The 14652-nt window shown below is 38.2% G+C and overlaps 1 protein-coding gene across 6 annotated transcripts in view; it reads left to right on the forward strand.

Annotated features, from left to right (window-relative positions):
* Window positions 1–14652, forward strand: part of RBMS1 (RNA binding motif single stranded interacting protein 1) — a 149703-nt gene that overhangs the window by 96458 nt on the left and 38593 nt on the right. For all 6 annotated transcript variants that reach the window (XM_075512061.1, XM_075512065.1, XM_075512060.1 and 3 more), the window contains one exon: window positions 11381–11439. In XM_075512061.1, coding sequence (XP_075368176.1) covers window positions 11381–11439 — 59 coding nt within the window. The remainder of the gene's footprint in view (window positions 1–11380; window positions 11440–14652) is intronic.

The raw sequence follows: 14652 nt of genomic DNA on the forward strand, positions 1-14652 counted from the left end.
TTTGGCAATCTCCAGTCTCATGGTTTTCAAGACTTTGCCAACATATTCCTCGTGGCATCATTTATTTAAACTGAGGGCATAAGACTTGGTTAGCAGCCTTCACTAGGAGTGAAATTAATAGGCGAGAATAAATTAAAGATTAATCTTCTGCAAGTATACAGGCTTGTAGCATTAATAGGTGTCTGTCTGTCTATCCAGATAGGAGGTAATCTCACACTAGCTAGGACTGTAGCCAGAATAACACCTTTTGATTTATCCTGTTCTGACTAAAACAAGGGAAAAAAGTATTGGGAAGTGTTGATAAATAATTTTATTTTTCCCTTGCCTTGTCCTTAATTCCCTCCCACCAGAAAAATAAATTTGCTTAGGAAAAGCCAAAACAATGCATCATACACTGACAATGACTGAATTTGACTTCCTTGGATGAAGGAGGAGGAATTGAAAAATAAAAGGTCTTCAGGTAGAGAGACTAATTTATGCTCCCAAGCTCATCTGCGCTGTTTAGCACAGGGAAGAGAAAGGAGTTATAAATTATGAATAACAAGAACTGCTCTCTCATGTCTTCATAGTTTTATTCTTTCAAGCTGTTAGTGTAGGCTCTGCAAAATTGGTGAGGCTGAAATTTGCCAAGATTTATGGTTGGGTGTAGAAATACTGCCTTACTTTCAGATTAAAACAGCTAGCAGTGGTAAATCAATACATGCATGTCTGCAGACCTGCCATGAGCTTGGCTTATAAATACATATTAGCATTCATCTGGTTTAATTTCTCATCTTCCCAAATCATTGTCTTGATTAGTGATCATTTCTCAGTATGAAAAAAAGGAAAATTGCTTTAAAAGAAATTGCTAGCCTGTAGAAATAATACTCCAGACTTGTAATTTGAACCTGTTCGGAACTTTATTATTTTGCTTGCAAATGAATTATGATTTTCAAAAAGCCTCTGTATCTTTCATGGCTGTGTGAAACTGTGCTCTCTTATTTTTTATATTCTTTCTGGGAGCCACAGGAACTATGATAATTAATTTTCAAAGAGTATTGCTTCAGTTTTTGCTTTCAGTTGTATGTAAAATGCAGATTTTTTTCAGTGCTTTACTCTTAACCCAGTTATAATTTGTGTCCATTCTGTAGTGTTAGGGTAAGAGAACAACAGGGTGAGACCATTTGCTTTCTTAAAATAACATGTCTTTGTTCTTCCATCTTGTAGCTGTAGGAAACTGTAACCCCTTCCTGTATACCTGAATAGCCTTGTCAGTAGATGCGTAGGCAAATTCCTGCAGAAAATGTAGATTGTCCTATGGTTTTTTGAGTAAGAATGATTGTAGTACTAAAAAGTGGGTTAGCCAAGAATTCCAAATATCTTTTTAATTAATTACCTCTTTTTGTAAAATAAGGATTCTCCATAGTTTGCTCTGCTAAACTGGATGCTGAATGATACAGATTAGGAAGTGCAGCCTGCTTTGTAAGGCAGGGATTGAGAGGCAGACGTCTTGATTTTTTTTCCAATGTTGTAGTATTTACTGATAATTTCTTGTGCAAATGTCTTAATATATGTTAGCTGATTTATGATAATTTATTATAATTCTGGGATTTATTGTTTGTGACTGTCTGAATAACTGCACAATTCTTTTTCATATGAATGATCCTCAGTTCAGTGTCTTACGGTAAAACTTTCTATAATGCTTTGAGGGTAAGGGTTCTTCATATAAATTGCAATATACTATATTAGAAGTAGAATAGTAGCAAATCAGTTTCTAAACTATTCAATCTCATTTACACGTATCACTTCATATTCCATCCAACTCTAAAATATTTTTCTTAAAGAACAATGCCAACTCAGGGTGGTCTTTCACTAACGTTGGTTATCAAACTCCGTAGAATGTTGGCAGGAAACAACACTTTTAATGTCAACCAGCATTTGTGTCCCTGCAAATAGATGTTTGAAAACGTAACGTAACTCTACGTAGCTCACACCTTTAAAAATACTTTGCATATGAGTTTTCATATGGGTAAATAGAAAAATCTCCTAAAAGTGTAAGCAAAAATAAGTTGTGAAGTATTTACTTAGCTCTGCTGAACTGTTGATTTCATAAACTGTAAAGATGATGATGAACATAAACTATTTCCTTTTCTGAAAGAACAGACACTTTGGTTAATGCATTACTGTGATTTTTTTTTTATAATTTTTTTTCCCCTCAGTTTAGGAGAAAGCAGGCTATGGTTACTTAGACAATACTTGCACTTCAAAGTGTGTCAAAGAGGCAAATCCGTTTGTGTTTCTGATAGATTATTTATCCTGCTTAACCTATAAACTGTAAAGTAACGAGGCTACTGAACTGATAGATAGCCAAGCAGATGGTTCAGAGATTATGCTAAATCACCTCAGTTTGTCAGAACTTAGGTTGGGTTACTGCAGGGGCAGTGGCTGCACAAAACACCAAATGGGATAATTTTTCTCAGTTTGTTGCTTGAAATTCAATTTTTCTTCACAGCATGTGACATCTTGTGTCTTTACAGTTAAAACAGATATGTAATCAACAAATTTAGGACCAACATGTTAGTATCCTGGCTTTCATAAGAATCATTTGGATGACGAGGATCTTTAGGTGTCTATGAAATACGAAAGGTGATCGCCTATGCAGTTCAAGAGGTTGGCTCTCTCACTTTTGCTGCTGTTGCTCTCTCCTTTTTCGGTGTCTACAGCTGTTCCTTTGGTCTCTCCCTACCATCAAGTTGAGCGTTATTATCTTGCTAGCCTATGAAGGATTAAATGGAAATTAAATACCATGTGTTTAGTAGTAAGAAATCATGTTGCAGCTGAGCAAGGATAGGCCAAGATTCAGGGCATTGAAAAAAATCTCACCCTGAAGAGTGGGTTTAATTATGGGATTATTAATCATAGTTCTGCCAAATATCTATTCACATCCTCAGTGGAGCGACTGAGGCAACAGATGCCGATAAATTTACCAGAGCCTAGAATAGAAGTTATAGGTTCATCCTTCAGAATTTGCCCCCTTTTTTTTTTCCTTTTAAATTAACAAAAAAGCCCCCAAACAAATCCTAGCTTAAAGATTTTATACTTAGGTTTTTAAATATCTTATTATTTTGATTCTACTGCTGTTGTGCTTTTCTCAAAGTAGCATCAGTTGAATTCTTCTCAATGCCTGCCAGGGGAGAATCTGAGAGCCTTCCCCTTCAACTCCAAAAGCTCTTTGGGGAGGAGGCTTCTTGGATTTTTTTTTTTTTTTTTCTTTCTCCATGATTGTGTCATCACAGTACGAAGAATAACTGCTTTTTTCACATATTGCAACATTCTTAACCTTATAAAGTAAAACTGAATAAACATGCCATTACTTTATTTGTTGATTTAAGATTGATGGAGAAAACACCTCTGCGGGGAATTGTTGGAAATCTGTTCGTTTAGCACACACTAGAAAGCTACATTAGGAATGCTGTTTTAGTGTCAGCTGTAATATGTCTTAAACATTTAAAATACCCAGAGATACTAAAAAAAGCAATTTTCCTCAGTTGTGCTAAATGAAGGGGCATTGTACAGTGGGTCATGCTTTTAAGATAATCAATTTGTTGTGCAAAAAGGAGCATACTAATTGAAAAACCTTTGCAAAATGTCATAAAAATAGCTGTAGGATGCTAACAGGACTTTTTCCTCTTGACTTGCAGTCAGCTTCTAAGGAATGGATAGAGATTATTTACATCTCTATGAAGCAAGAGGAAGCAAACATTTCCTGATTCTAAAAACATTTCTTCCCTATCCCCACAGCTCATCCTCAGCTAAACCGGAAAATAACTACTCTTAAGAAAAACAAAATGGGTAGCTGAAAAATAATAATCTCCAAAATCTTTCTCCTGTGTGTCACTTGCTATTCGTTAGAGTTTTCAGTTCCTGGTTCTTTTTAGCTATGGAGTAGTTATATTTGTGTAGAGCCTGTACACTATAAATCAAATATGTATTTATAAAATACTGCTTTTTATCTGTTAAAATTAATACTTTCTAAGAAACTGAGAAGGCATTTGTTCAAACTTCACTAAATTGTATATGTCCGTTATGCTGAGCATCTGCTCTTCTAAGGACAGAAAACTGTAAGAGCTGATAGTGTATCTGATTTTGCATCTGGTTTTGCTACTTTTGATTACGTCTCAGTGCAATCTGGAATTGTAACCTACTGAGCCTGAAGAAAAGATTGTTTGTACCAAAGTAATCCTAGTTTGTACTAGTATGGGTAACTGCATCAGTAATGATGATGATATATATACTGTTATCCACTGATTCTTATTGAAAACACAAATATGCAAAAGTTAAATGAAGAATTAAAGGTAGAGAGGTTGTGAAGAAAGATTTCTTGTTCTTGTGAAGAATTTACAGCAGCACGTAAGACTATTGAATTGTCAGTAAAGCCAAAGATCTGGGGGACTGGGGGGGGTTGGGGTTTTTTTTGTGTGTTTGTGTTTGGTTTTTTTTCCTTGTACACAGATCCTAACTCATCAAAAATAGTCTTTACATTAACGGACAAAATATAACTTTGGTCATTTTGTAAAGACAATCAAAATAGTAGTTGGCTTCCATAATAATAAATTCTAATTTATTTGGAGTTATTATTTATCTCCCAAGTAAAATAATAAAAAACGACAATGAGGACTACTTGGATATTTGGATATTTTGAAAATAACATCTTTCTCTCTGAAGTACCAGAGAGTCAAAGGGACAATTAATAAGAAAGGAAGGAACTAGCTTTGTGTCAAAACCACATGACCATTTGACAGAATGTCATCAAAGCAGCACTCTAAGTTTAATTTAGGCTCATAAGGAAGTCCTATTTTGCACATAGTGAAAAATATGATCCAGTGCCTGAAACAGGGCAATCTGGCTGAGTTGGTTAACCCAGTGCTTGAGTATCTGAAGCTAGTATAGGAGATTTTGCTGAACCAAGCAAATTAGCCAAATCTGTAACAATTTCAAAACACAACTTTTACTAAGCTAGATTATGCATAGCCATTAACTGTGCAAATAAAAATAAGAAAACTATAACTGCAACTTTTAATGTAATGTTTAATTATGCACGAAAAATGATTAGTCCAGCTTTTGGTGGTAGGTGCTCATTATGTTCCAGTAGCAACTCTTTAGGTTCATGATGGCCATAAAGCAACGGAGTGATTCCAAAGAGTTTCTCAAAGAACAGTGTGTCTTGCAACAACAGAAAACAAAATATGGACAAAATGTTCTCAGCAATGTCTCCTTCTACACTAGGGCATAGATGTGGTGAAGAAGAATTTAAAAATGGAAAACATATGGTTTGATTTTGTTCTCCGAACTCAGTATTCTGCTGGATTGAATAAATTTCTTTATCAAGTTTTTGTAAGAGAACATTTACCCATAATTAAATAGCAGGATTAGAGTAGGCTATCACAAGGACTAGCAGTATTGTATTGACAATTATTTTCTGAAATTCCCCTTATTGGGAAATTAAAAATTTGATACATGGAGAAACAAAAACTCCCTGTTTTTATCTAAGCTTGAAAGGGAGCAAGAGCTTAAGGTTCAGTACACCACTTTCCCAAGATGCAGCAGAGCAAGGGAGGTATGGGAGCCAGATAAAACCTTTTGTACTGCTCAGAGGTGTTTTTTGGATCCAGCAGAAAAGGTTGCTGGGGCTGATTATGTTCCCTTGGCTATGCTGTTGGCTTAGAAATACCCTGAACACTGGAAGAGCAGTGAGGTATGGATGCCATCTGTACCAAGTCAGCTCTTGCTGACAACTCCCTTGACTCTTTTGCTCAGTTACAGGGAATTTTCTTTGCTCCTTTTGCACCAGGTGGTATAGAGGAGCTGAGAACTGCAGCATAGGTGAGGCCTTCCTATGGACTGCTCAGGTGCCTCCTCTTCAGGTCTCAGTTGTGGTGAATGGGTTGGGCTTCCACATACTCTACAAGTGAGAAAGACTGTGGTGGGGACTTGGCTATTAAGACTGTTAGTTTCACGTAAGTGTTTTGAGTCGTACTGTTCAAAATAGAATACTCTGTGTTTGGGAAGGTGAGGGTTCTGTCTTAAAAGTGGCACATCACTGATTTGCAGAAGTCAGTGTTCATTACATGCATTTATTTAAGGTCATACTGAAGGTTAATATTACTCCCTTTCAAGCAGGCATTTACTGCATTTAGAGCACATGCAAGGTGCTCACTGATCATGTTGTGCACTGAATAAGACCATGTTTGAATAAGAAAGTTTTTTTTTTTTTTTATTGTTTTGGTTTTTTTAAAAAAGCTGATTTACAGACTAAGCATCCCCACCTGCAAGTTCTTTTCAGTGTTACAGTTAATATCCAGGAATTGCTTTGGAAGTATTTGCTTTATCCATTTTGTTCTAGTTATTTACCGTAGTCTAAAGCAAGGTTTATTTTGATGTGGATCCATTCAGCAACTGCAATGTATTGTAGGATTAACTGATCTGCTCTCCCACATGACCCTCCTTGCTGGATCTGCTTGGTTGTTTTGCTCTCTCTTGTCTTTGGGTCACCTGGTGAGAATATTGGCTCGCTACCGAAATTTTTCTGTTCAGCCAGGTTCTCTTTCCTTTCACAATTGCACCTGATAGTGAGTTCATGTACTCAGAGCCACTTATATGTTATGAAATCCATGCCTGGTTTTACCACATGATTCTGGCTCTTAGAAATAAAGAGCATTCCATGAAGGGCAGTGATAAGATGCTAAGATGTAAAAATTAAGCTAGAATAAACACAGAAGATATGTGGCATTGTTTCTGCATAGCAGAGGAGTTCTGACAGCACTACAGAAATGCAAGGGATAACAGCAGGATCTCTAGGAATGCTCTTTTTTACAGCTGGACTGGACTTAGGCAAAGAGAGAGCACTGCTCATCTTCAACACAAAGTTCTGGACAGTTCAGGATGGAGGACCTAAGCAGCTCTAAAGGGCAGGGACTTTCCGTGGTAGCAGAGACCCTTCTGGTGTGTTAGTGTCCGAGTCAACGTCAGGTGGTAGAGAAACCCTTCACAGCACAAGCTGGAAGACAGTTTGAAAGTACTGCAAAGGGAAGCACTGTGAGCTTGGTGGTATGAGGTATATTATGCTAAGCTATTGTGGACAAAGATTTGAACAATTCATTCCAGACAACTCCTATCAAGCCTCTCACTGCCTGTTCTTATTGTACCTCCCCTAATGCATACACAGATAAGTTCTTTCAACACTCAAAATAGCACTTGTGGCAGAGACTTCAAGCTACTTCATTCTCCATTCTTTGTCATGCTCATGATGGCATCTTATCGCCCTCAGGTTTGCAAGTAGTTCGTTACACTAGCAGATGTACAAAGGGAGAAAAATAAACACTGGTTCGGTTTGATCCGTGTACTTAGTTTTTGTAAGGACCCTTTTCTTTCATCATCACGGAAGTCACCAAAATTAGGCTTCAGAGATGTTTTAAACGTCGAAAGTATTCCTAGCTATTTGTAATAAATCTGTCAGTGCAGGTATTTGCACTGGGTTTGACTGTGTTGCTCAACAATGTGATTTTTAAAAAGTATGTGTTGACGCTTTGCTTCAAGCCTTCCACTTCAAAAGTATCGAAGACAAAGGTGTAGTGCTGTGTTTTGACATTCACATTGCCTGGCAGTAGATCTTCTTAGGGCAGCTGAGTAGGTGGGGTTACCCTTTCACTTCTGCACAAAGAGTGTGTAATGGGCAGCAGTAAGCATTATCCTGTTAAGTAGCAGTACTGCTTATCTTCCTAACTTGGCTTTTGAACAAGTTTCTTCTTTATCTCATATCCAAGTATACATTTGCAATGGTGTTCTGTACTATAACGATAGCTTGTACACTGGTACACAGACTGTTACTGAACATACCCCTTTTAATCCCATAACCAATGCACCCTGGCAATTATTTACCTGCCTCTTACCCAAGCCCTCTCTTCCTTAATACGTTAGTTGACATTGGTACAAGTGCTTTATAGAAAAGAGATGCAAAGCTGAAAACATCTTTCCATCTCCAAAGATAATTCAGACTAAAGAGAGAATGTGTTAATAGCACTCACCCCCCCCCCAAAAAAAAAAAAAACCCAAAACCAAACCCCAAGAAACCCAAAGAACTCTTTATTGCTGCTGAACGTTCATTTGATGTTATTTTTGGGAGAAAAATAATCTACTTAATAAGGAATACCTAGTTGCTTGTCACCAGCCAGATTAGCAGTTATTTCTCAAGATTATTTTAATTTAAAAGAAAGCGTATTTTAAAAAAATGCTTCAGAAGAGAGGGAACGAGCAATCACCAATCATTGGAGAAGTGATTCTGCCAACCATGAGAGATGTGCTCTGCCTTGGGTAGCAGGTCTCACCAAGCATGCAGTAAGACTTCGGAGCAGAAGAGTAGCCTCAGCAGGGTGCCTAAGACAACTAGATATGCATGAGCTTTGAGAGGAATGATGGTCTTCAAGGCAAGATCTAACATCATAGGCATCTTTGGAATATAAGTTTTCTCTTGCTTGCTATATTCCTTTTTGTAAGTAGGCAATACATATTAGTTTGCACCATGACTTTGATGTGTTTTATAGCTCATTGATTTCTGGTGGGTCTCGATTGCAGTTGCACCTAACAAATGAGCAATTGAACGCAGGAGCCTGTGTTAACAGCAGTATTAGGACTGCAGAATTCAGGAGGAAGGAAGTAGATTTTCATGACGGTCATCATTTGAAGGAAGCACTTATGAGGAACTGCAAGGAGTAATTTCCCGACATATCAGACCAGATGGTGGGAGCAAGGAGGGGATGTATCCCTCTGCCCAGGCTGAGGTGGGGTAAACTGCGTTTCTGTGCTTCATGGCGTGAGTGGAGAGCTAGCACTTGGGAGGAGCATTCACAGGGAAAATCGTAGGAGAAATCCTGGCGATAGCTGCTATTGTTATACTGGTTCTCCAAATCGTTCCTAGACTCACACTGCTGAAACTTCTTGGCAGTCTTCCATGGCAGCTGGTTCTTTGCAGGAGCCGTGCTATCTAGGACAGAATTAAATCACTAGCGGTCTTGCACATTGGAAAATGGTCCATGAAGTGGTTGTAAAGAACAGACATGCAGACACATGTTTATGGGTGTGCGTCAACATCTGTGGGCCAGCACAGTCCATAGCCAGCTCCTGACTCCTCTCCATGACCAAACTGGCTGAGGGTTGCAGTTACTTTGTTTGCATAGATACCCAGTGCTGTAGTTTTTCACCACCACCACTTTCTACACTTTCAAGAACTGAAACGGTAGCAGGGACAAGATCATCCTTCATGGATTTTTTTCCCACAAAAGGTTATGTAGCTCTCCACTTTAAGAAGCTTAGGGAAGCTGATAGGGTATGGAGAATGCTGGCCATCAAATATAATGCTGGGTGCAAGCAACTTGGGACACAAGATTTTAGTGGACCTTGAAGAGCCCTGTCCCTGAACAGTTTGCTTCTCTCATTTATAACATGTACGTTTACTCTGCACTCTGAAAAATTCTGGAGAAAGTTTCAGAAGTTTTGACTCACGAGGTATAGAGCTTTCTAATTTACATATTACATATTTGGAAAATAAGTGGCTCTAATAAGTACCTGCTCCAACTATTAGGCACAATTTCTATTGCTTTATTACAGCTTCTAGCATAATATATTTAGGTATGCACTGATTGTCATTGACACTTGTACATTTTGGGGCTATAGACGGATAGTTCTATTTTATATCAGTGTAGATGCTCACAATTTCACATACAATAAGGAAGCCAACACCTAGTGGCTACTGTCCCAGGTTTACCCCCTTGCAACTATTTGAAGCCATACAATAACTCATTGAATAAACAGAAGGTGCTTGAAACTGGTCACAAAAAGTGATAACTACACTGAAACGTATTTAAATGTTCTTTAGGGGGAAAGTACCTTGTAAATAGGCTTCATCCTTGAATGACTATCATTTTGCAAGTGAACAGTTATTTGAGTACTCTTAACTAACTAACCTTAACTTTATTAAGCTTCTTATATATTTCAAAGAACTTTTAAGACTAATACAGCCACTGCAGAAATTGAGTTAGTTGTCTTTTGAAATATCTTTTTGAAATGATACTCACTGTGTTGAAGTTATATTTAGCAGGTGAACTGGCAGAACTTCATTCTTCCCCAAATTCCACTTTCTTATACTGATAACATTTCTCATAATTTTCAGTTCATTTGGGGTTCTTGTACAATGATAAAGAACCTCTTAGCACACAGTGCTTAGGTATACCTGTTAATGTAATAAGTTACATTTATTCTCATGTGGAAGCAACCTCATGTTGCATCATTTCTCTCTTGTATACTCGCAGCACTGTATCAAATATAGTTTGCGAGCAAGCAGAGGAGGTTGTGGTAAGGAACTTGGGAAACCTGTGCTCCATTTCCAGTTCTGCTGCTGATGCAGGCCAAGGGTGTTGCTTTTTTAAAACTGAAACTGGGATTTGACTTCCAAGAAAAATTGCAAGTTTTCACCGGCAGCAACAAATTCTACTCTAAATTTGATCAAAAAATTTAATACTGATAAACTTTGCAGAACACTTCAGAAACAGCAATCGTTCCTATAGCTGGGATTGCTGTCCACCTGTTTCCCAAGCTTAACTGCTCTCAGATCTCTGGGTGCTCCCCTTTGGACTGTGTAGCAGATTGGTACCTGGACTGCCCAGTTATTGAGAAGCTGAGGAACAGGCAATGAGTGTGTTTTTCTTTTAAAAAAAGAAAATTGAAACTTTCCTGAGGGATGGTTTGGTTTTAGTTAAAATGGTTTACATTTCAATTTTCCATTTTAAAAATAGATACAATTCTTTACCACCTTTGCTGATCAGCTGTCATAAATCTGACTTGCACTTGTCACCTTCCAGAACAGAGTTTTTAATCATTTTCGGGGGTGGGGGGCAGGGGAGAGAGAGCTAAGTTTTTTACTTCCCCACCCCACCCCAATACCATGTTAGTTAGCAAGCCTGGCACTGACAAGGCAGTTTGTCTGCTTTATCTTCTATATATATTGAGAGAGTCCACGCTTGTGTCTAAACCGTAGTTCCTTATATGTGCCAGGATTTTAACTGTGTTGTATTCTTTTCTGTAAAGCACTTTTGCTCTGGCTTGTTTTGTGATTCTGCTGTGCCACTGAGAACACAGGGAGAATAGAACAAGATCATGCTTGAAATTGTTGATCTTTTTTGTCACTTCTATCTACGTATGAGTTTTCATTATATAATTATATAGTCTATATATTTTTCCATTTTGTTAGAAGTAAAGGGTAATAGGATATAAAATAATATGAATTGGGTATCTGTTGTAGTAGGAGGCTTTTTTCTCATTTTCCTTACATATGTATAATACATTTTAGGTACGGGAAAATTGTATCCACGAAGGCTATTTTGGATAAGACAACAAACAAATGCAAAGGTACGTATGTTTGCCTTTACATTACGTTCACCTGAAAGTCCTAACTGATTCTATAAAATACACTACTGTTGAATTTTAAGTGCTTTCAACTTTTTTTTTTTTCCCCATTCTTATTCCTAAACCAGTCTTATTCTTGCCTACGGTCAGTGTATTCAATACATTTGTTTCCAGTGGAGCTGGCAGACAGCCTGTGTCAGTGGTACAGCCAAGCCGGAGTGAAGCTGACATGCACAGTGCTGGCTGGCAGTTCGCCTCTATTTTAAAAACAAAAATGGAGTTAAAAGCAGCTTTTCCCCTTTTGCCTGGAGAAACTAGGGAAGCTTACAGAAGACCATTCAACTGTACTAAGTATCTGAAAAAATTATATATTGTGGAAATCGGCTCCATTGATTAGAGTAGTTTAAAGCAGCACTTAATTACATGTTCCAATCCTCTAATTGTGTTTTGTTATATGCAATTGAATGTATTGGGAGCAAAGAGAGGGTTCATTTTCACCAAAATAATTGCAGCTGGAAAAAAAAATATTAAAGTCCTTTAGATAAGCTGGATACATCAGTTCACTGATATTCATCACTCATTGCAGTTACAGTGATATCATATCCCAGCATGGTGGGAGAAGGTGTGGTAGCAGAAGCTGAAATATCAGATTTCTGACTTTCTTTTTTACAGTTAAGAGGATAATTTCTACGTGAAGTGAAGAATTAAGTCAGCTGATTTAGCAATGTTAATAAGCATAAAGCTCATGAATGAGCGTAAAGCTGATAGGCAGAGGCAGGAGAGGAGAGTTAATCGTTAATCGAGACGCAGTTTTTGTGTAGAACTTGGAAGCAGCGCAGGGGCATAGCTTCTTAGCTCCACATCTCAAGCAATTAAAGGGGTGCTAACAATTCAGAAACACAAATTTCTAGAATTTTTTTTCCCCAGCTTGTATGCAGATGTCGTCTGTGTATATTGTGACTAGGAAAGAGCAGATGCCTTTTTCAATTATTTTAATTCATTAATACCTGTGACAGCACTTAACTGATTTATTTTGTCCATTCCCCCAGTTCCTGAAGACTTCAGGAGCTCTGTCAGTGATACAGAAATTCTCACATTAACGTTTTAAGAGATTTAAGCTGACTTTTCCAATATAGAAAATCTCGCTGGTGGAAAGTGGTAACTAGCAGTCTGTTGTAACAATATACAGCAAGTTAAGGCTGCAGGGAAGCTCGCTGCATGTCATTGAAATTGCAGTAGGAGCATAAGTAGGCAGAATGCAGATATCTAACTGGAATTTAACCAAAAGATTGACAGCATCTCTGGCTCTTGCCAAAAAAACACACTATGGGATTTAAACTAACTGGAGCAACAAGTAATTGAGTTTACGTATCATCTAGAAGATGGCAAAGCCGGCTTTGATGGCATGCTTGGTATCAGCATGTAACTTTGTCTATATTGCACCCTGCAGTGTGGTGGTATTGAAAACCTGGGCTGTCATGGGTATGGAAAGCTAGATGTGGGTATGGAAAGCTAGTTTTGCCTTGGCAGCACAAAACTTGATATGAGCTACTTCACTCTGTTTCATGTCAAGCTTTAACAGTCCACAACACCACATGTTACACAGAACAATATGCTGCTTTCTTCAGCTTCTTGGCAGGTTAAATAAGCTTGTACTGATGTACAAGGCTGCTCGAGTTTTTTTCCTGAGTTAAGGACCTTAAAGCTGGATCAGTTATATCTTTACACAACCTTTTTGTCCTCAGTATAGACATACTGTAAGAGAATACTATTACCTTCTGCAGAAATAATTCCATTTTCTACTCCTCTAGAGCTTTTTTTAATTGTTGGGGTTTTTTGTTTGTTTTCTTTTAACCCAACTTAGACACTGGAGAGGGATTTCTTTAATATTTGAGGCTGTTCACTGGTGGGAAGGAAGGGGGTTGAAAAATGCAGAATGAGGTTTGCAATAACATCTAGGGGAAGTAGCTTCCAAACTCTGACTGCATTTTGGTGAGGCTTGAGCATCTGACTCCCAGGTTGCTTTAAAAATCCCAGCCTGTAAGGTCAGTGTCTGTAAAGGCCAAGGTACATTGCTGTTCACATGTCCTGGAATCCATTAGCTGTACACTGTTGTTCAGAATAAGAAAAGAAGTTACTGCAAATATATGAAAATTGTTGCAATTAACTTTGGGTTTACTTTAACACTTGAAGATTGCATTATATGGCATAGAAAATGCTTTCAGGACAATTTTTTTACATTCTGGTTTCAGTAGCAACAATGGGAAAAACTCACTTGAATTTCACTGAAGCTGAGTTTTCACTCACTTTTTAAATTTAACTGTCTTTTATGTATATACAATGAAGTAATGAATTCACCAAAAAGTGGGTTATGATGCAGAATCACAGAATCGTATAGGTTGGAAAAGACCTTTAAGATCATCGAGTCCAACCGTAAACCTAACACTACCAAGACCACCACTACACCATGTCCCTAAGCACCTCACCCAAATGTCTTTTAAACACCTCCAGGGATGGCAACTCAACCACTTCCCTGGGCAGCCTGTTCCAATGCTTGATAACCCTGTCAGTGAAGTAAAATTTCCTAATATCCAGGCTAAACCTCCCCTGGCGCAACTTGAGGCCATTTCCTCTCGTCCTATCACTTGTTACCTGGGAGAAGAGACCGACCCCACCTCTCTACAACCTCCTTTCAGGTAGTTGTGGAGAGCGATAAGGTCTCCCCTCAGCCTCCTTTTCTCCAGGCTAAACAACCCCAGTTCCCTCAGCCGCTCCTCATCAGCCTTGTGCTCCAGACCCTTCCCCAGCTTCGTTGCCCTTCTCTGGACACGCTCCAGCACCTCAATGTCTCTCTTGTAGTGAGGGGCCCAAAACTGAACACAGTATTCGAGGTCCGGCCTCACCAGTACCGAGTAGAGATGCAGTAGATATGCGTCTTTTAAACTAAATTCCTCTCCCAGTTTTTCACTAAATAGCGTGTAACTTACAGGCTTATTGGTCCCTTGTTTAAACTGGACTAAGAATTTAGTGTAGAAAAATTAACAGATTATGCTTTACTCAGTGATCTCTCTGAAATAAGATTTTGCCCTTAGAAGATACATACCAGATAACACAAAGCAAACCACCGTATTACTTGTTAGCAATTTGGACAAAATCCTGATAATGAGTGGGCATGGAAATTGATTTGTTCCACTAGGGTAGGTCCCCACCAGTTCA

This window comes from Mycteria americana, chromosome 9, assembly GCF_035582795.1.
Source record: "Mycteria americana isolate JAX WOST 10 ecotype Jacksonville Zoo and Gardens chromosome 9, USCA_MyAme_1.0, whole genome shotgun sequence".
Taxonomy (NCBI): Eukaryota; Metazoa; Chordata; class Aves; order Ciconiiformes; family Ciconiidae; genus Mycteria; species Mycteria americana.